The 22,530-nt window shown below is 42.8% G+C and overlaps 1 protein-coding gene and 1 long non-coding RNA gene across 2 annotated transcripts in view; both read left to right on the top strand.

Annotated features, from left to right (window-relative positions):
• The window catches only part of LOC309370888, a 238,162-nt gene that overhangs the window by 157,147 nt on the left and 58,485 nt on the right, over positions 1–22,530 (top strand). The window lies entirely within an intron of this gene.
• The window catches only part of ASAH2 (N-acylsphingosine amidohydrolase 2), a 39,601-nt gene that overhangs the window by 10,558 nt on the left and 6,513 nt on the right, over positions 1–22,530 (top strand). The window contains exons 5-17 of the mRNA XM_081912968.1: positions 682–834; positions 1,840–2,016; positions 4,568–4,695; positions 9,706–9,783; positions 12,089–12,209; positions 13,956–14,081; positions 15,843–15,929; positions 17,108–17,212; positions 17,330–17,411; positions 19,644–19,759; positions 20,301–20,395; positions 21,749–21,788; positions 22,307–22,402. Of these exons, the coding sequence (XP_081769094.1) occupies positions 682–834; positions 1,840–2,016; positions 4,568–4,695; positions 9,706–9,783; positions 12,089–12,209; positions 13,956–14,081; positions 15,843–15,929; positions 17,108–17,212; positions 17,330–17,411; positions 19,644–19,759; positions 20,301–20,395; positions 21,749–21,788; positions 22,307–22,402 (1,404 nt within the window). The remainder of the gene's footprint in view (positions 1–681; positions 835–1,839; positions 2,017–4,567; positions 4,696–9,705; positions 9,784–12,088; positions 12,210–13,955; positions 14,082–15,842; positions 15,930–17,107; positions 17,213–17,329; positions 17,412–19,643; positions 19,760–20,300; positions 20,396–21,748; positions 21,789–22,306; positions 22,403–22,530) is intronic.

Here is a 22,530-nt window from a genome sequence, read left to right as displayed (position 1 = left end):
TGTTTTCCTGCTCCTGAGAAGATTCAGGATCAGGAAGAGGAGGAGGAGGTGGGGGGGTGGCTCCCACCATTCTTTCTCAGTGCAGCCCTCCTCATCATGGTCCCTGACAGTATGTTACTATATGTGTATGCACTATGAAAGAAACTGCTATGTTTCCTTTATTAACACGCTTTGCTTCAGAAGCCAGGGCAGGAGAAATGAGAAGAGCCTTCCCCAATGCGTATCAAGGCATTACAAGTACACAAAAGCATCATGCACTCGTGCCCCAGAGTAAGCTCTGTTTAATCAAGGATGCTGGAGCAATTCATTTGTTGCAAATTCCTGAATGAAGTGACCTGAATGAAGTGACCTGAACTGCACCTCTTAGCTATGCACTGGGTTTCACGCTTCTGCAAATGTTGCAGTGCAGTTCTTAGCATGCTGAAATATATCAAAATAAACATTTAAATTATATTTTGATAGAAAATACGATGTTGAAAAAGACTTTTTTGTGGGGGTGGGGTGCGGGGTTAAAACAAACCCATAGCTCAGTGCCATAATGGAAAAGAAAGGAATTATGGGTAAATACAGTACAAAAGCGACATGGCTTGGAAACATTGAATGCAGGGAGACTTGCTTCTGAATAATAAGTATGGGATTGCACATTGTGTGTGGCTAAGGAGATGTTGTGTCCCCCTGTAGATGGGCTATGTGAATCCAGATCAGATTGGTGCTGGCATGATCTCACGACTGTACTGTAGAGCATTCATCATAGCAGAGCCCGACGACTGGAGCAAACGAGTGTTGTATGTTACTGCTGAGATAGGAATGATGTCTCAAAGGCTTAGGCTGGAGGTAAGTGTAGGGCAGGGGTGAGATAGAGTAGCTCTCTTTTCTTTTTTCCTTTTAGGTTTTTATATCATCCAAAAATCATTGGCCTCAAAGAATTGTCTCTCTCCCCTACTCCCTTATATATGGAATTGTGATGGGCATAAATATATGGTGTGTGTGTGTGTGTGTGTGTGTGTGTGTGTGCAGCACAACAATCGATTTGAACAATGTATGGTGTCTTAACCACCACAATCCCTGAGATGTCTATACTGTATATATTGTAGGTGCAAATATAACAGCTCCTGCAAGCCAAGAGCTGAGAGATCTACAATGATCTTACATCCACTATAAAATATCCTAAATCAAAAGAAGTATATTTGTGAAGTAAGAAAAAAAGAGAAAATGTGGTGAGTGAGGAAGAAAATGCAACAGAAAATCATGACCTTATATAAAGAAAGGCATATATTTGGATTCATTCCTTGTCTATTGTCACAGAGTGTTTGAATGTTTGTGAAGGTATATATATTCATAACTCATAATATATAATATAATTCCAGCTCTTTTAATACAATATATTTTACTCATCTATTTCAAGTTTTCCATTTTATTCCAGTGTGTTTTGCTCAGCAGAAGAAACCCAGGTAGTCTTTCCATTTCTAGCTGTGCCTTCTGTTCCTGGAGTGCTTTAATGCCTTTAACAACCTCTTGAAATGACTATTCTGAGGTTAATTTTGCTGAACAACCTGAGGAAGTAGAATCTTGCCACAAAAAACCCAAGCCATTGTAAATGTGTTAGCCTTTAAGATGCCACTGGATGAGGTTTGTGGAGTATTATTTTCCAACTTGCCAGGAATGGTACCTCAGTGGTAGAGCACATCCTTTGTAAGTCAAAGTTATAAGGTTCCATACCAGGTACATCATCTTCTTCTTTTCTTTTCTTTTCTTTTCTTTTCTTTTCTTTTCTTTTCAACTAATCTAATAAACATACCAAATCAGAAAATGCAGTAATTGCACCATTGCTGTCCTTAGGTAATGAAAAAGTTGAAGGAAAGATATGGCGATCTCTACCAGCATGACAACGTAATACTGTCTGCAGTTCATACCCATTCAGGGCCTGCAGGGTATTTTCAATACACTCTCTTCATGATAGCAGGGAAGGGGCTTATAAAGCCATCCTTGAATGCCATTCTCAATGGGATCCTAGAGGTAAGAACCACCCCAGCCTCTCACTTTTAGTGCTTGACAAGTCTACTGCAGCATTCTGTAGGGAAATATTTATGGAGTTGGTGATAGTCTACGAAAAGGTTAAGATGAACTGGGAGACTTATTTTGAGAGCTAATAAAGCAGTTCCTTAATCTTCTATATACCGTATTTTTTGCTCTATAAGATGCACCAGACCACAAGACGCACCTAGTTTTTGGAGGAGGAAAACAAGGAAAAAAACATTCTGCATCTCAGAAGCAAGAACAGCAAGAGGGATCACTGTGCAGCGAAAGCAGCAATCCCTCTTGCTGTTCTGGCTTCTGGGATAGCTGCGCAGCCTGCATTTGCTCCATAAGACGCACACACGTTTCCCCTTACTTTTTAGGAGGGGAAAAGGGAGTCATATAGAGCAAAAAATACGGTACATTCATTGGCTAATTAAAAGAGATCATCAGACCAGTACAAATCTAAAGTACAATCGTACCTTGGATCCCAAACGCCTTGCGAGTCAAACGTTTTGGCTCCCAAACGCCGCAAACCCTGAAGTGAGTGTTCCGGTTTACAAACGTTCTCTGGAACCCGAATGTCTGACAGGGCTTCAGCGGCTTCCAATTGGCTGCAGGAGCTTCCTGCAGCCAATCAGAAGCTGTGCTTTGGTTTCCGAAAGTTTTGGAAGTCAAACGTTTAAGCAATGCATGTGCTGCTACTTGTCTGTTTATCGTGAAATGTGCAACTTGATGAGCATCCCTACTCATGCTCAACTGGAAGTAAGCGCATTGAACTCAGTGAGCTTTACTTCCACTGTCCATGTAAGCATGTGCAGAACTACAGTGTAGATTCCTAGCCTAGAAACTGCTGGCATTGGATGCGAATTCATGACTGCATCTGAGCTAGTGTTGCTTAAACATGTTAAGTAGTCTGATGTGCATCATTGTCCATGTTCTTATGCTGCTGCCAGCAGTTGGCTGTGTTAGTGTCCTGGTCCACTAGTCCAAAGGTGAGCTTGTGGGAGTAAGTGGGTACAGGGAGACCAAATAAGGATGTCAAAAACGCCCGAGTGTTAAGTTCTACTGCTTTATTAAAGAAGGGTATGGACTTACAGCAAATCAGCCTGCCGGGTGTCCCAGCCCTTTACAGATATAGGATGGACACCACAGCAAGGAGCTGGCTCGTCAGCAGCAAAGCAAACATGTATACATCCCTTATGCACAAAACAACATACATCAGTTTACCTAGAACCTCCCAGCACACCGGGCTGGTGAGGCCAGGGGTGTATGAAGGGGGGAGGGGGTGGGCTGTCCCAGGCACTGCCCAGGGGGGTGACAAGATGGCCCGCTGCCTCCCCCCAGCTGTAGAGCAGAGGAGGGCACGCCTGCATCACCAGGCGGTTTGTCCCACCCCTTGGGATTCCGACCCAGGTGTCAGAAAGGGTTCCTCCGCCACTGGGTGAGGCCCAGTGTCCAAAGCATCTCCCCTCTCTGGGCCTACAGCCCAGCATCCCAAGGTCCACAGATAAGCACAGCATCAAAGTGAGCCAATGAGCATAAATTAAAGCAAGTGAATACATAGATAAATATGAGCTTGCTCCCATAACAACTCCCAGTTAGTTTTGGTAGCCTACTTAGTTATCTAGACTACCAATAAGGTGTTTGCGGATCTTCCAGAACCATAGGAGTCAACTTCTAGGGGCCAAGGTCCCTTTGGCCTCCCCAATAAAATATTTGAGGAACAGGGCGGGGCAATGTTAATGGGCATAGCCATTCAAATGGTGTATGTGTATGCCCCATCATGTGATTTATTGTGCAGGGCAGGACTTACCTTGGCCCACCCAATATTTCATTCAAGTTGGCACCCCTGTACAGAACAGTCTCACCTTTGGTTCGACAGTCTGTTACTGCAAAAGCAGGGATGGTACCTTTCATTGGCTAGAGTCCACTTCATCAGATGCATGAAGTCTTATCATCATTTGTCACATATACATAATATATGGTTACTGACGGAAAAGGGGGGAATGTAAAAAGGGGGGGCTCTGAAATATCACTATGGGCCAAACGGTTATAAAATATGAAAAGGACAGTCTGTGATAATGTGAGAAATTATCAATGTGACTGCAGTCTGAAATTGTTGAATTAGAACTTCTCAGCATGTTTGATTCTGTTTCTTTAGGCTTCAGTTGAGACAATGGTCTCCTGCTATGCTACAAGTCTAAATTAATCCAGCAAAGCTCAGAATGGTTGTGCCATTCACATTTACTGCAACCGAGGAATGATCACTCTGTTTATCTTTAGCTTTAAATGGAATTAACATAAAACTGCTTTTTGCACCTCAAAGCTATTTGGCCCCACTGTTTACAGTTTTCCTTGCCAGCTGAATGAAGACAAGCCTTCGTGTATTCAGTGAAGTGAACTCTAGTCCATATGCCACAATAAATCTGTTAGTTCTTTAAGATACCACAGGGATCTTTGTTGATCCCCCCCAACCTTCTCATGTTAACATATTGTTTGTGCTGTGATGACCAGTATCTCAATGGTTTTCCTATTTTCTAATCATCAGAGTGTTGATATGGCTCATCAAAATATGACAAAAGGACACGTTTTTATCAATAAAGGCTTGATAGAGAACTCTCAAATCAACAGAAGTCCCTTTTCTTATCTTCATAATCCCGAGTCTGAAAAGCTCAGGTAAAGTTTGGGAAGGAAACAGAATTGAGATACTAATATGTTTGTGGGGTTCTGTACTGAGCCATCACTTATTTCTTGTTTCATGAAAGAATATGAACTGAATTTTGTCATGTCTGTGATGGTTATGGCTAAAAAACCCCAGTGATCGTTTTCCACATTTCTCTCGCCGGTCAATTAGTCTTCCACATGTGTTTCCCTCAGCAAGTGGGTGGGGAATTAATCAGGGTCAGCTGATTAATTTCAATTGCTGCAGGGGGTGGAGATTGTAATTTTCATCTCACTTGTCTCATCAGCAGACACAACCCATTGAGTCCCTATCACTGGCTTGCCAGAGTAATCTTGTGCCCTCCTCCACCACCACTGCAACTTCCATACCTCCTTCTCTTCTCATCTCACCTGGCTTGTTAACTGTAGTTAAATGCTAGTGGAGGCAGCAATGGCACTGCTATTGCTTCCCCTGCCTTGCTGAGGAAAGGAGTCCTTCCACTTTAGCTAATGGGGCCTCCCACTGCTGCTGTGCCGCCGCCACAAGATTTCTGTTCTCATCCTGAAGTAAAGTTCTTAACCCGAGGTAACCTGAAAGCGTCTGTAACCCAAGGTACCACTGTATTAGATTTTTTTGAAGGTTTGCATTACTAAGTAACTTAGTAATTGAAAAGAGACTCTCTAGTAAGTTAGACATTTAAAAGACACTCTCTAGCCATGACAGCACATGAACTTTGGGCCACTGAGTCTAGCATGCCTCAGTCTGAGGAAGGAACTTTTTTATTTTTAACTCCAGAAGAACAACATCCACATACAGCATACACAGAACTAGATATTTAGCATTTTCTTCACTGCAAAAATTATATCTTTTACTTGAGGTATGCAGCTCTTCTCCGAGATCTTTGCATAAGGCGTGGGAATGTCAGCCCTGGTGACATGCACAACAGGTGCGTCAAGGTGGGTGGAAGCAGGACCTTGCATAATCCTGGGACAAATTTCAGCTCCTACCCCAAACTGGGGCCAGCCATCTTCCACTGTGACAAGATTATTTGTCTTCATAACACTGTATTCAATAGCTTCAATATCCATTGGCCTAATGGTGCAGAGGTTTATCACATCACCGCCATAGCTGTTACCACTTTAACAGTGGCAAAGCAGAAGCTGGAGGGGCAGGACAAAGAAGACTGGGTTCGCAGCAATGAGGGAGCAAAATGGCAGAAAGGAGATGGGGTGGAAGAGCCAGAATAATATGCCAGCTCTGTTGTCCATCAGCTGTTCTGGAAAGGGCTTGATTTAGGTTTGATGAGGCCCTAAGCCACTGAAGGTAATGGAGCCCTTTATATGTCCAGTTGTCCTTTGTCAACAACACATTGTCACTGTTTTTTGTGTTGAACATATGCTATATGGTAATTTATAGACCTAATAGGTATCTAAAGCCATTTGCACATAACAAAATGTGTATTTTAGTATTAGGTAACAGGTACAACAGTTTAACCTACATTCAACTGTGCTGCACTGCAGTCTGCAGCTGCATGCTACATGTTGCCATGAACCAGTCCATGCAGAATGTAGGCACCCTATATATAGAAATGACCAAACCAGTAATATATTAGGGAGCAGGCTAGCAGCGGGGCCCATTACTTACATCATAGGAGCCTACACAACACAAAACACTCTTGCTGTATGTAGGTTTTATTTTATTTGTTTTTTATCTTATATTTTGGAAATGTACATCCAGGTGTTTTTTCCTTTAAATTTTTTTTGGGCCTAAGCTATAGCTTGTTTAGCTATACGTAACTCTGGTACTGGTTCTGGAGGGAAGACAGAGGTCTGGATCCAATTATACAAACTCTCTCCTCTGATCTGTTTATTAGCAGCATATGTACCACTTTACAGGTCATGAATAAATGGTTATCATAGTTCTAAAAAGTGGGGGCAGGGGGGAGCAATGGCCTGTTATGAAATATGTGGTCTTAGCAAACAAGAGCAATAAGCAATATCATACTTAGATGGGAATCAATGATAAGCTACGTAGCACTTTGGTCAGGAGACTAATGACAGTAAATAGTGCTGCGTATACAGTAGAAGATCAAGCTGGTCTGCACTTTGGACAAAGAACCAGGTGAACTTATTCTAGGATGCCAACTAAGAAGGAGGAGGCGGAGTTTGGATTTGATATCCCGCTTTATCACTACCCTAAGGAGTCTCACAGCGGCTAACAATCTCCTTTCCTTTCTCCCCCACAACAAACACTCTGTGAGGTGAGTGAGGCTAAGAGACTTCAGAGAAGTGTGACTGGCCCAAGGTCACCCAGGAGCTGCATGTGGAGGAGCCGGGAAGCGAACCCGGTTCCCCAGATTACGAGACTACCGCTCTTAACCACTACACCACACTGGCTCTCCAGAACTAAGGCTCTAACCAAACAGGAAATCTTAACCTTGTGAAAATTCCTTATCTACTTTTTCAGATGAATGTCTAAAAGATGCAAGTTCACTTTTTGATATGACAAAAATGACTAGCAAAATAACAGGGGCAGCACCTGCCATCCCTGCTTATTATAGCATTGAATGTGACATGCTGTGTGTGCCAAGAAGATCCATTTTTACCCCAAGACTAGGCTTGATCTATGCTTGTAACCTGAATAAACTCAGAGTATATTCATGTACTTTATGTGTGCACTGCACTGCACTGCACTGCTTATCTCCATACTGCAAATGAAACTATGGGAATTGCTTAGAAATGAAATGGTCTCTGTTAACCATAACCTGACCTTACCAAAAAAAACCCAACAACAGGTGTTAGCAATGTGTATCAAACCTTTGTTTGTGAATCATCACATAGACAGACTAAGTGAGATGATCGTCCTGTAGTATTTTGATGTTCTTTAATATATGAAATAAGAATGATTTATCTGAAGGAGCGTCTCCACCTCCATCGTTCTACCCAGACACTGAGGTCCAGCACCGAGGGCCTTCTGGCGGTTTCCTCACTGCAAGAAGCTAAGTTACAGGGAACCAGGCGGAGGGCCTTCTGGGTAATGGCACCCCTCCTGTGGAACACCCTCCTACCAGATGTCAAAGAGAAAAATAACTACCAAACTTTTAGAAGACATCTGAAGGCAGCCCTGTTTAGGGAAGCTTTTAATGTTTAATAGGTTATTGTATTTTAGTGTTTTGTTGGAAGCCGCCCAGAATGGCTGGGGAAACCCAGCCAGATGGGTGAGGTATAAATAATAAATTATTATTATTATTATTATTATAGTGATCCTGTACATGCATGCCAAGCGCTCCATTTATAACATATGCATGTGTGTATAGCAAAACACATTTGTCATATACTGGTAAACAAGGGCTATATTTGTGCATTCCCCTGGATGTAATTATAATTGTGCAAGGGGGAAGAATGAGGTCGTGCTTCTCCTCTGTCGCACGCTTGTTGTCTGTGTCTGCACAGACATGAGAACCTCATCGCTTGAAGCGGACTCTTCCGCTGTGGAAATTGTCCTTAACGTGTGAGAAGCCTGTGGACAGGGCAAAGAGAAAGTGAGGGCAGGAAGCACTATCCTGCTCTCCCTCCTTCCGCAATTGTAATCACATCAGATGGCATACATGAATAGCTCTAACCATATCCCTACTTGCTATCATGCCAAGCAATATCATATTAATAGTTTTTAGAGAGCACATGTTTTTCATACATATATATGATCCTCAAGGAAACTTATAAGCAGATTTTGGTGATGTGATACAGATATAACCACAACCCAGCAGCTCTTAGTTCTCTTGTCCAAAACGTCCATCCTTTAAATTCCGCCATCCCAAAACCACCAGCGCTTGGAGCAGAGTGTTCTTCCTGGCAAGGAAGGAGGGATGCCAGTTACTTGAGGCCTTCCCGCCGTCAAACACATAAAATTGTGTTTCAGGTAGAGAGGGGTGCATACAGAATATCAAAATTAAGAGGCTACTTAACAAATCAGTTCCTTCCACACAATCTGTTAACAGCAAAAGGCAGAGGGCAAACCAGAAGAGTACTATATACAGTCAAAGCATGTAATCTTGCCCAGGATTTCTCTGGTGGATCTTCCAGCAGGAAGTTCTCCAGCACTTACTTTATACAAAGGAATGGGAACCACACAAGTAGTGCCAGTTCCAGGTTTGGTGGTGGGCTGCCAATGTGTAAGATGCTCTCAGTTTGCTCAATACATTCATCTCTTCCTGGCGCTGTTGCCACTGTTCATTCACATGCCTCTGCCTCTGTGCCCACTGTGGACGAGCTCCCTGAGGGAAAGGCATGCAGCCTTCGACTGACAGCTCCCTTAGAGACGGCAGGTGAACAGGCAACAACAGCAGGAAGGAGAAATGTCAGGGACAGCAGGCTCCAGGGGGTGGTAGTTGGCATGTTACTGGAACATGGGCTCTAGCATGGATGATGCATATTTCTGGTGCCAGCCCTGTGCACTACAGCAAATTAGTGCTCTGGACAGTGGTGCCGTCAGGGCAGAACTTTGGGGCAGAGGTCCACAGCCTCACTCAGCAGAAGGACCCCTTTAAAGTGAGACTGGTTAATCATTTTCCCCTTAAAGATGGAGCCTCCGTAAGACTATTCAGGCCGGAGTCTAAAATTACATTACAGCACCATTAGCTCTTGCAGATTTCCCCTTAATTCAGAGAGAGAGAGTGAGTGAGTGCAGGAGAATTTCATTTCCCCAGTTGTGCCTTGCATCTGTTTCCAAGTCTGCTTGTGAAGAGTACAGTGGTATACCTCTGGTTGCAAATGGGAGCTGTTCCGGAGGCCCATTCACAACATGAAAAGAACGCAACCCGCAGCGGCGTGTCTGTGCACGTGCAGGTTGCGATTTGCCGCTTCTACGCATGCACGTGATGTCATTTTGCCCTTCTGTGCATGCGCGAGTGGCGAAACCAGGAAGTAACCATTTCCGGGTCACTGCGGGACGTATCCTGAAAGAACGTAACATGAAGCAGACGTAACATGAGGTATGACTGTATCTCTTTTCCTCACGTTATCCAGGTATTCATCAAATACAGACAAAGAAATGGTGGTGCTGAAGATGGTTGCTGACAGCGGCGAAGACATCGGACTGTTTATGTAAGAATTATGAATGTTCTGTTTAAAAAAATCAAGGGGAGGTAAATATTATATCAGAATGATTTTTTCCCCCAGTCACTTTAATTTTTTAAAAGATTAGGATGATCTGGCAGGTGGGTGTGGTGGGACAGAGAGAAAAGAGAGACCGGACAATGGAAATTTAAAGAAAGTTAGCAGAGAGGGGAGTTTAAAGAGACCTGTGATACTGAGTGGAATCCAGCTGGTGACCCTCAGACTCACAGGAGGGCTTTTGATCCAGTGGATGTCTCTATTAATAAAGAGAGGAAGCAATTAGTTATGAGTTGCCAGTCTCTGCAGCCACAGCAGGCACTGTGATTCTCCAGTGGTTTGACTTCACCCCTGGAGGCGCGCTCCATTGTCTCTCGAGATGGATGCCAACAGCCCCTTAGTTTTTCCTGAGAAACAGAGCTCCAGAGCAGCACCAGAACAGAAAGGTGCTGGGCGTGGACGGGCATTGCAGGGTACATGGAGAATTGGCAAAAATCATCTTTTGATAGAAGCACCCACCTGATCAAATAGGTTCTGCGAGCACAAGGGCGACCATTGCAAATAGATAAAGAGAAAAATCAAGCTGTAGGCTTAGATGGAAAAGGGATGTTAAGAGAGACTGGGTTAAAAAGGAAATACAGATTTTGAGTCTCTTGAACTAAACATTCGGGAAAATATCCTGACAGCAAGAGCGGTTAAGCAGTGGAAAAGACTCCCATGAGAGGTGGTGGACTCTCCTTCCTTGGAAGTTTTTAAACAGAAGTTGGGTGGCCAACTGTCATGGATGCTTTAACTGAGATTCCTGCATTGCAGGGGGTTGGACTAGGTGACCCTTGGGGTCCTTTCCAACTCTAAGATGAATTAATAAAAATGTGAAGTAGCCCTTGGTCTATACATGTGGCAGAATGAGGTGACTTTTGAATGCTTCCTGCTTCGTGTAATATATATAATATAGATTATATATATATAATCTTTTTATGTGATTTACACAAATTATCTAAAAAGGCTGCATTAGTGAATATTTTTAAATTTTTTAAAAAAATTATTTTTATTAAGTTCCATTTAACAAACCAATCATATCACATTAATTATTCCTAATTATACCAATACATATCATAAAGTCCAAATATTTTGCCAAATTATAATTTATTTGTTGGGGGTTCCCATGCTTCGAGTTCAGTAAGGGTCCAATCATCTCATATTTCTGCTGCTTTTAGTATTCACCCGTCCGATCTTTCAATCTTCTTCTTGTTATCCTTTTTCTTCTTAATAGCCTCTGAGTTAATTCCACAGGCGAGTTAAAGTAAGCAATATTATACTTCTGTGTGAACTTTGTAAGGCTCTCCTTTTTAAAAAAGCTGGTAAGCCTTTTGTTTGCAATAAATCTTCACACGCTGATCCAAAAGTCTCCTCTGGCGGCAAACGCCATTTTTCTCAGTTCTGATGAAATACAATCTAGACCTTTGCTCATTAATTTTCCCAGACAGGTTGCACCATAAATTAGTCTTTCCAGAGAAGATTTGCCAAGTCAAACTTAGAATACAAACATGATAACAGAGTAATGGCTCGCCTCCCCCTTTGACTATTAATCTCGCAACATAGCCTGTCTCATAATAGCGGATCCCGATTAAAAACTGCGTCACAAGAGAGCCTTTTATTTTCTTTCCAGATATTTCAAAAAACAAAGGCTTTAGTTGATATTTTTATTTTCACACAGTTTATTTTCCAATCTCACTTGCTATAGGTCGTATGACGGTTCTTCGGGGGGGGGGGTTGTTAGGTAATATCATAATAAAAAAAGAAAAAGTCCCCCCCCTTTCCGTTCCATTTCAACATACTGGCATGGATGTTATTCTTTAATGTTATCTTCTTTCTAGTCCATTCCATCACTCTTAACTTCTCAGTGGCAGGCTTAATTAGCGGCTAACATGCCCTTTTCTTCGCTCGAAGCATGTGCAATAATTCTTATTTCCAACTTTTCATCTTAAGAAATGCAACTAGAGTCACTCTCAGAGACAGTGTCCGGGAGATCTGAACCCACTCGAGGGCTTTCCGTCCAGTGCCCTCATCCCCTCCTTCTTTCGCACTCGGGGGTGATTTATGGGCAACCACGGATGAGGCTGCATCTTCCCTTCCACCGGGAAGAATTTGGGAGGCTTATTTACTCCCATCTCAGCCCCTTAATTACCTCGTGTGAGCTGGAGAGATGGTATTGTCGGCCATCTTCCAAGGCACCCCTAGCGCCCCCCCACCGAATATTTTTCAAATTTTTAAAATTCTTATTAATTTTTCTTAGGTGGTTTCCAATTCACCCTGTCAGTATGAACAACACCAACCGTCTTACATGTAGTGACAACGTTGGTTATGCAGCTCATCTCCTTGAAGAAGAGAAAAACGTAGGATATCTTCAAGGAAAGGTAGGAACCGTTTACTGTGCTCCCGACATAAATTAGGATTTTACTAATGCAATACCTTATCAAGACTTTCCAATGTTCAGGCTACTGTGATCAGTCAGCATCACTGGTTTATCAGCCAGTGATATCTTCTTTCTTCTTTGGCAATCACTTATAGCTGAGTAAGATTGTCTCCCATGATCACGATCTTAACAGTGAGTCCGTAAGTGACTGTGGAGGCCAATTTTGGATCCACACGTCCTTCTACAGTGAGGACATAGGTTTCCGGGTGGGAGCTGATCATGGTGAGGGTTTGCCAAACGTGACTTCCTCTTAGCACGTTTCTCCCTTTCGTCCTGAGTTCGATCATCTTAAAGTCCATGACACCTTTGATAAAGGCTGTTCTCCAACTGGAGCTCTCACAGACCAGTGTTTCCCAATTGTCGGTGTTCATACTACTTTTGTTTTTTTAGTATTTTTTTAGTTCTATAGTGTAAAATTTATTTTTAGTATAATTTTTAATCTTAGCATGGAGAAGTTAAAAAGGAACTTTTAAAAAACAGTAGTGGATATCACCTTTTTCCAGCTGTAATCTCCACTTTCTAATTCCACCTGCTCAATCCAGCACAGAATTCTAGTTCAGAAATTATGCCCAAATTCTTGTAAAATATTAGTCACAATCCAGCCAGTTTTAGAGACCGCTTCTCTATATGGAAGACAGGAAATTATTCACTCTCTAGCTGAAACCAATACGATGTACCAGCACTTAATTGGATGATGCCCTTAATTTTTACCTCAGTGTTTTACAGTGGCTTTCAATAATTGTATAATTGGCAATAATTGGCAACCAGCAACAAGGTCTGGGTAACCATTGTTATCTTCTTCAGCGGGGTTGTTCCGCAACAGATCACCACACCTTTACAACATCTGTATTACCAACTCTCAAACTTTGTGATTGTTGAAATATATACAACAAAAAAGTAACCAAATGGAGTCGTGTGACTCAAATTGGGTCTACTAGACCCACAATTTTTAAGCAGTGTGGACTAAAGTCGCTTCTGGAGTCCCTCAAGGATTAGAGGCCCTGAAGCTTAAGCTTCATTAGTTTCCCAGTAGATCTGCCCCGATTGGCTTGATCCAGCAGGCTGTTGTTGTGTTATGTTATATATTGCAAAGATACTACAGTCTCTAGTGGCCTTCCTTTGAAGGAAAGCAAACCTGAAGTACACACTGCAAACCCTGTAACTTCTCAGTGCTTGGAGATTAGGGTGCTCATAAAAAAAGAGCACAATCTGCTAAAAAGGGGGTCTAATGGGAAAGGCAGGTGGAGCTCCATAGCAGCTCCTCAGCACAGCAAAAAAGGACAGTCACACCACTTTCACACAACAGCATAAGAAGTCCGACTCCCCCTCCTGCCACATAGTTTCTCACCTTGTAAGGGAAATGTCTACCTATACAGGTGCTCAGTGTATAAACATTACATCACACAAAGTTGAGGGACATGAAATGAAGGGAAACAACAAAGATAGCAGAAATGTTGGGCTCCACTGTGATAAAGGACCATTTACTTCCATTAGATCATGCCATATATGACTTAACTGAGATGGATGGGAGAATCTAGGTGATGCATGCTATCTAGTGAGCATTAACTGTTTTCACATTCTTGCATCTACAAACATTTTCCGTGAGGCACAAAAATGAATGTGTGGCAGACGTTTTGCAGCAATATTTTTGATGGCATCACCAATGAGACCATTCCTCCCCTTGCAGGGGCCGTATGTAGCAGGTTTCGCATCATCTAACCTGGGAGATGTGTCTCCGAACACAAAAGGTCCACATTGCATTAACACAGGAGAGTCGTGTGAGAACTTCAACAATTACTGCCCAGAAGGTGGGGTAGGTATCATTTTATCTTGATTTATTTACCAAGGTTTAAATATTGCCTAATCAACAAAAACCTTTGAGTGGCTCACAGGATAAAATACTCCTTAAAACCGACTGCTAAAATCAATCTACGTCTAGATTGGTTTTGTCTCTTCTCCAGTTTCAATTATAGGGTTCCCAGTGCTTTCTTCACACCCTGTAAAACCAATCTCAATAAGCAGGTTTAGCAAAACCAAAACTCATACATACTCAGCCATCTATAAATGTCTCGGTCTTTCTGTTTCAGAGTACTTTGTACATAAATTATCTCAAGAGGAGTTTCAGATACTTATTAAATACAAAATTACACTACTGCTGCCCAAGTTAAATGCCGCTGGCTAATTACATCTTTAACCACGGAAAGAGTTTAGAATTGTTTGTACTGCGCTTTTGCAAATGGTGCTTCGTCCAGCACCATTCTAGCTGGCATAATGAATTAGGCCAGTAGCAATCCTGATGGCACAACCAAATGGCTTGAGCTCAGCCTGTGAATTTGGCCAGAACCTAGGTGAAATGCAGCCAACGTTTATAGCAACCAATTTCATGAACTTGGGAAGTCATCCTGAGCATCTCTCAAACCAGGACAATGATCCACAATAACCCAGTCTTCTGTAGCTGCTGTTGAGGTTTTTGTCACAGTTCAGTTTAAAGGCGTGGTGTGTGGCTGATGCAAATGCTATTTCCCCAATTCAGTGCCAATCCTTCTGTTATTTGCATGTTCCTTTCCTTGTAACTCACAATGAGATGCCAGACTGGCAAACAAGGAAAGGGACATATGAGATCAAATAGTGGGTTTGATCTCATTTTGGGATGGGGGTGGGGGGTTGCAAAGACGACAAATGAAATCCATTCCACAGTAGTGGAGAAACAGCATCCTCCCTGGTGCCCCCAGAGTGGCCTGTGGCAGTGTTAGAATTCTATTCAGGACATCTTTCTATCTTCCCTACAAGATGAGTGAAAGGGAAATATTTATTTATTTAGCATAAATAAATATGTGCGGTGCTTTACAGAGCACCAGAGGCCACGTTCCTGCCTCAGGGTGCTTACAATCCGAAAATCAACTGAGAGAAAATCAACAAGAGGAAGGGACTCCGGTTAAGATGGTGTCAGGTCAGAAAGCTGGCTCCGGAGCGCTGCTGATCACATGATTTTAATTGAGTTTATATTGGTTTTAACTTGTGCCAAATCAATGGTTCTATCAACAAGAGGAAGGTGAGGAGAGGCAGAGAGTTACTAGAGAAGCAACTGCTGTGTTTGTCTCAGTTGTGTGCACCTAGAGTAGAGCATAGGAACTGAGTTGCAGGAGCAAAGATCACAGGGAGGGGTGTACTATTGGGATAAGAGATAAGTGGGGAGACAGTTCCTTCTGATCACATTGGGGAGAAAAGAGATAAGCCTCCCCACTTCCTGATAAGGATCCCTCCAATTCAATGCCTGAATTTAAACAAGGAAAACTAGATGCACAGGTGCCTGTTCTGTATCTAGCAAGCATCTCAACCAGCCCTAAGGCCCAATTCATATATTTTCCTAGCTATGTGGGAGTCTCATAATAGCAGAGTAATGTAAATAAGTTTCCTGACAGTGCAGGTTCATGGAATTATGATAGAAATACATATAAGAGCTACCCTCTTTGATAAAACTGCTACAACAGTTTTTGCCTCTGTATGCTATAGTATAAAACTATATACTAACAGTTTGTGCCTTTCCCCTTTTATTTGTTCTTTCCAATGTTAGGCCACAAAGTGCATAGCTTCAGGTCCTGGCAAGGATATGTTTGAGAGCACCAAAATAATTGGCAGAAACATCTACTTGAAAGCGAAGGTAAGCTTCGATGGGTTGAAATTCTAGGATGCCTTTGTGTTTTAAAAACAAGCATTCTTCTGACAATTAAGTTTTCATCTGTAAGTCTTTGAAAATGCCTTTGACCATTTCTTCCAGCTGGAAATAGGTAGGTAAAGGTAAAGGACCCTGGACGGTTAGGTCCAGTCAAAGGCAGCTATGGGGTGCGGCGCTCATCTCGCTTCAGGGTTCTTTTTGCAGTCCATTCCAAGGACATACATTCTTATCTCACTTCATATTGATAGGCACCTTATCTGACAGGTAAGGCTGATGGTATGTAACTAGTTCAAACCCAGGAAGTGCCACTGAATAGTGATGACTGAATAGTTTGCTGTGAATTTCTTCCTCTGAAATATTGTTGGTAATAACAGCCTGACTCCTATTCAATAGAGTGGGAATAAATATCACTATTGTGCACAAAACTAGCTGTGCCATAAACAGTTCCTACCATTCTAGTAGGGGGTGGTGGTGTTTTGTTTTGTTTTTAAAAGGCAAATATTCATGACCTATTAAGACTCAGTTCAGATACCCAGGAAGGATATAGTTCATTCTTGTCCTCAGCAGAAGCAGTTTCATTCCATAGAGTAGTTGATCGTTGTTCTGGCTTTCTTCTCTTCCAGTGTTACCCCCTCCTAACTAGCAGAGAAAATTAAATCGGCTGCATGAGAGAGAACAATAGAACAGAAAAAGGACCGCCAGTAATGACAATTCACCCAAGGCTAATATGGTGTGCAGAGATGATTCTTGGGAGTGGGGCAGAGATGATGGCATCCTTCTGTACACAATAGCACTGCACTTGTCAGGACAGTGCTGGGGTTGCAGTGAAATCAGCAAATGTCTGGGGCAGGTGCAGTGTTCCCAAAAGTGTATCCATTGCTGCCACCCCAGAGCTCACCCAACCTTGCCCCATCCCAAGTGCCCTGTCACTGCCTCCGGAAGGGCACCACTGCCTCCACTTCTCACCCCCTCAGGAACCAACTCTGTTGACATGGCTGAGACTCACTCCATCTCAGGAGCAAATAGCAAAGCACGGAGGGGGAGGCTATGCAATAGGACCTCCAGCCTTCCTATGTGTAGGGGAAGTTGGTGGGACAGAGCCTCTGGAAATATAAGCATGCAGATTAGGGTGGGTTTTCCCATGACTGCCATTTGTATTTCAGGAACTGTCTATGAAGGCATCTGAAGAGATAAGTGGCCCCATCAGATCGAGTCATGAGTGGGTGGACATGGCTAACTTCACTGTGCAGCTCAATGCTACTCACTCGGTAAAGTATCAGCAGCCACCTTGGAAGTCTGTTGCTAGAGAGAAAATCGGCAAATAAACAACAATACAGAGGCACTTACAAAGCTCATCTTAACTTTTTCATTATGCTTTTCTCAAGGGAAAAACATGTAAACCTGCTGTGGGGTACAGCTTTGCTGCTGGTACTGTAGATGGACCAGGCATCCTGAATTTCACTCAAGGCAAGTGGAGATAAACCTTACAGTTGACCTGCAACTTGCACACTTTTAACATGCGGGATTACAGCTTTGCGTGCCTGGCATGTTGGGTTCCGGAGAGAGGGATGGTACATGGTAAGTTCAGGCTACGCACTATTTTTCCCTTTGTGCACAGTCCCTGGAAACTAATACCCACGCAAGTTGTAAGTTGTCTGTATATGTTTGCTACTTATTGTTATTGATTGTATAACATTTTGTGATAAGTATGGACCTTGAAATCAGCTAGTGTTGATTTGGAAGGGTCGGGTATCTTCTAATCTGATCTGATTTCACCACTGGCCTAAAATTCACCCCTCAGGTGGCCTACCCCAAGATGGCTCCTAACTTCAGGTGTCCCTCTCTTGTGCACACCAGCTAGGCCTTAAACACCCTTAGTCTGATTTTACCTAAATGATTAAAAAGGTAATGGACCCCTGACAGTTAAGTCCAGTCACAGATGACTCTGGGGTTGTGGTGCTCATCTCGCTTTACAGGCCGAGGGAGCCGGAGTTTGTCCTCAGACAGTTTTTCCGGGTCATGTGGCCAGCATGACTAAGCTGTTTATGGCAAAACCAGAGCAGCGCACGGAAACACCATTTCCGCCAGAGCTGAACCTATTTATCTACTTGCACTTTTTGGCGTGCTTTTGAAACTTCTAGGTTGGCAGGAGCTGGGACCAAGCAACAGGAGCCCATCGTGGGGATTCGAACCGTGACCTTCTGATCGGCAAGCCCAAGAGGCTCAGTGGTTTAGACCACAGCACCACCCGTGTCCCTACCCAAATGATTAATCAATATCAAAAAGTTGAATTGGCCTTCCTTAGCTTTAACTCCCTCTGTTGTGAACAATAAGAGATTTTGTGGGAGTTCATTCCCTGTATGTTTATTGTATGTAAAGGCTGTTACCTTCTTAAAAGATAGGCTCATGAGAGTGTACAGCCAATCCTCGCACATGATTTGCATCCTCGTACCCTTACGTAGACTACTGTGAGATAAGCCATGTTGTGGACAGCAGTTCCCACTGCTGCATGCAATGTTTGTTAGTCAGCTTAGCTCAAAGGGTAAGAAATGAAACCGCAAGGCCTTCTGCAGTGAAAATCATGAGCACTATTAAAAGTAGGGCAGCGGCCATTAAAATGTGGTAAGGAATCTTTCTTTGATCTCTCAATTCTACATAAATGGTTTATTAATTATCTCAAACTCTTTAAATGATGGGTAGCTGTAATTAGCAGCTTTTTATAGCTTGGGGACATGAGTGGCGCTGTGGGTTAAGCCACAGAGCCTAGGACTTGCCGATCAGAAGGTTGGCGGTTCAAATCCCCGTGATAGGGTGAGCTCCTGTTGCTCGGTCCCTGCTCCTACCAACCTAGCAGTTCGAAAGCATGTCAAAGTGCAAGTACCTCCAGCGGGAAGGTAAACGGCATTTCCGTGTGCTGCTCTGGTTCGCCAGAAGCAGCTTAGTCCTGCTGGCCACATGACCCAGAAGCTGTACGCCCCCTCCCTCGGCCAATAAAGCGAGATGAGCGTCACAACCCCAGAGTCGGCCACGACTGGACCTAATGGTCAGGGGTCCCTTTACCTTTACCTTAAGTCATACTTGACAGCAATATGAATTAGTGATAATGTTTTTGGAGGAGCCTAAGCTATTTGTTTTTTTCAAGGTAATGGAATCGAAACTACATATCCATCAGGCTTCTTTTGAAAATACTGTGCGTGTATTTTTTAAATGCACATAATAGGTTTTTATATTAGAACTAAAGCTAGGCATTCATTCTCAACATATATATTATTTCAAAAATAAGTAAAATATTAACAGGTTACCTGCTGAAGAAAAATGTGTTCAGCAGCATGAGACTTTTAATGAGCTTTTTATAACAGAATAGCATGAGCTTCCATGAGTAACCACATGAGAACATGACAAGAACCCTCTGGCCCATCTAGTCCAAGACTGTTCTCACAGTGACCACCCAGATGCCCATGGGAAGCCCTAACTACCTACTTCTTGAGATGCTCGGTTGGAACCAGTGGAAAGGAAGGTGGAAATGTCAGGCAAAAGCCAATCAAGAGAAAACACTCTAATGCTCTTAAAAGCAATGGAAATAGTATGGCTCATGCAGAATATAATGTTCAAAGCAACATCCTCTCTCTTTAGCTCCAGCTTTTTGCCTTCAAAAATCTAATAAACACCTCTTAAACTATCTTACATATTTGTTGACAGGCACAACAGAAGGCAATTCATTGTGGGATGCACTTCGTGATGCATTACTTGTTGAGCCATCCAATGAAACGAAAGAATGCCACAGTCCGAAGCCCATCCTGCTTCCTACAGGAGAGGTATGAAACATGAGAATTTGCTGCCAGGAGTGAATCCATTTCAGCTCAGACTTGAGTAATCTAATTGATGTGGACCTAGATAGTCAACATAATGCTGTGCACACCAGTCTTCTCTGAGCAAAAAGGCACTTTCCCAGGCTGGTTTTCCTGGAAGAGGCTGATTGCCATTGTGCAATATTTGAGTTTATTTACAAATAAAGCAGGTGGAGTATAGATAGAGGCGCATCTCCTCATACCTCCATTCACTTTTCTCCGATCAGTCACTAGTCCCCACAATTTTGGTGAGGATGAGGAAGGGCTGTTTCAGAGGACTCAGCTAGATTGGTAAAGAAAAAGCGATTGATATGCATTATATATGCGATATAACATTGTGCCACCAGATAGCGCTGTGGAGCCCCGTTTTTCTCTACACGTTTTCCCTGTTTAAATTTAGAATGCTTTTAACTGAAACGCTTCTTGATGTGTCTAGATTCAGCCAGAATGGCATCTTTCAGAATAAAAGCTAACATGAGATTCTCATTTACTTCCTGAATTTCTTAAGCTTTCAAAACCTTACCCATGGCACCCACATGTGATTGATGTTCAAATAGCAACCATTGGATCTGTGGCAATAGTGGCTCTTCCAGGAGAGTTTACGTATGTATTCACATTCTACATTGATAGTAAAGTGCATTCATTAATGTGTGTTAAGGACCTTCACAGTGCATTCAAAAGCAGGATAAATAGTTGAAGGGAAAGAGATAGTTCTGAAAGACCTGCAGCTGTGCATTTGGAAATGGAATGAAAAACAGCTGGGAAAGTGGAAAGGTCAAACAGACAATATGAGTGGCATATTAGTTCTGTATTAAAGTACTGCAAACTTAAAAGGAGAAGGTCCAATGCTTTTTTTTAATAATAAAAAGGTGCCAGTATTCACCATGAAGTTGTCCATTAAGTGCCACACTTTCAACATTTGCAAAAAAAAAAAAAAAAAGGTGGGGGAAAGGTGGGGCTGGTACTAATAATAATAATTTATTATTTATACCCCGCCCATCTGGCTGGGTTTCCCCAGCCACTCTGGGCGGCTTCCAACAGAATATTAAAATACAATAGTCTATTAAACATTAAAAGCTTCCCTAAACAGGGCTGTCTTCAGATGTCTTCTAAAAGTCTGGTAGTTGTTGTTCTCTTTGACATCTGGTGGGAGGGTGTTCCACAGGGCGGGTGCCACTACCGAGAAGGCCCTCTGCCTGGTTTCCTGTAACTTGGCTTCTTGGAACGAGGGCACCGCCAGAAGGCCCTCGGCGTTGGATTTCAGTGTCCGGGTAGAATGATGGGAGTGGAGACACTCCTTCAGGAATACTGGACCGAGGCCGTTTACTCTTGAATACTCCCAGAAAAAATAGCACTGGAAAAGATCCATTCCCGTTTGACTTTGTACACATTAGCATAGTAACTATGTTATATTTAATACACAGTGGACACAACTGAGCAAAAGATAAGTCATGATTAAGGTTGCAATTCTGTGCCCAATTACCTGCAGTAATATAGGGCTGCAGTATCAGTCGTATTTAAAGCAATGGGACTTAATCTAGTCACGAGCGTGTTCTCTAAGTTTCAGCTTAACTTAAAGAGTAGCTCTGATCTAGATCTACAAGTCCTTTTCTATTCCCTTGTACAATGTCAGAGATGTCAGTAATTGTTTCTGCCCTTCTCCTAAATCCCCTACAGATTTTGGAAGTACAAATCCCATCAACTCCAGTCAGCATGACCATAACATCTAGAGGGCACCAAATGGGGGGATGCTTAGTAGTAGTAGTAGTAGTAGTAGTAGTAGTAGTAATATCTGTGTTACATCCATAGATCTCAGGGTGGTTCACAACATAAAAAATCGGTTCTGTACCAATCACCTACAAACCTTCAAGGTGCTTTGATAGTCTTGAAACCTGATTTACTTACAGCTCAGTGGAAGGGTATGGACACTGATGTATCTGTTTTCATGTTTCTCAGGACAATGGCTGGTAGAAGGGTGCGTGAAGCTGTTAAAAGTGTAAGTTCACAGCTTTAAAATTATATGGGATTGCCCATAAGACAGTTCTCCCGCTCTTGATTTATTCATTTCCCCTTTGAATCAATAAGGTAAAGGTAAAGGGACCCCTGACCATCAGGTCCAGTCGTGACTGACTCTGGGGTTGCGGCGCTCATCTCGCTTTACTGGCCGAGGGAGCCGGCGTACAGCTTCCGGGTCATGTGGCCAGCATGACTAAGCCGCTTCTGGTTGAATCAATAGACTATTATAAAAAGCTAGCTTGGGCAATAGTTTCTTTCTACTAGTCCCATCCCGTCCTGCTCACATGCCACTGCCACAGTCTTGCTAAACTGAGGAGGATTTAACCCACCCCCCTACTTATCAGCTGATGAGCGGAGGGTCAAATTCTGCTGCTTTGGCTATGCACCCTACAGGCCCATGCAGCTAATGCATGATTCAATCCCAAGGTCATTAGTTCTGAATAGTAATTAGTTCTTCTGCTTCATGCCGATTGACTCATTTGTGCACCTGTTTCTTAGGAATTTGAGAGTCAAGGGAAACCAGGAATGAACATTATACTTTCGGGACTGTGTAATATTTATACCCACTATGTAACTACTTACGAAGAATACCAGGTAAATAAACTGGCACCACCCTCGTACAAAATTTCTTTTTCTTTCATATCTGACCATCTTTCATTACAGCTGCAAACTCATTAACACCCACACCAGCAAATGAATGACTCAAAATTACCTCCAGAAAA

Source organism: Podarcis melisellensis, assembly GCF_964234715.1.
Source record: "Podarcis melisellensis genome assembly, chromosome: 5".
In the NCBI taxonomy this organism is placed as follows: Eukaryota; Metazoa; Chordata; class Lepidosauria; order Squamata; family Lacertidae; genus Podarcis; species Podarcis melisellensis.
The sequence above is the reverse complement of the archived record's forward strand: the minus strand, read 5'-3'. Positions and strand labels throughout refer to the sequence as shown.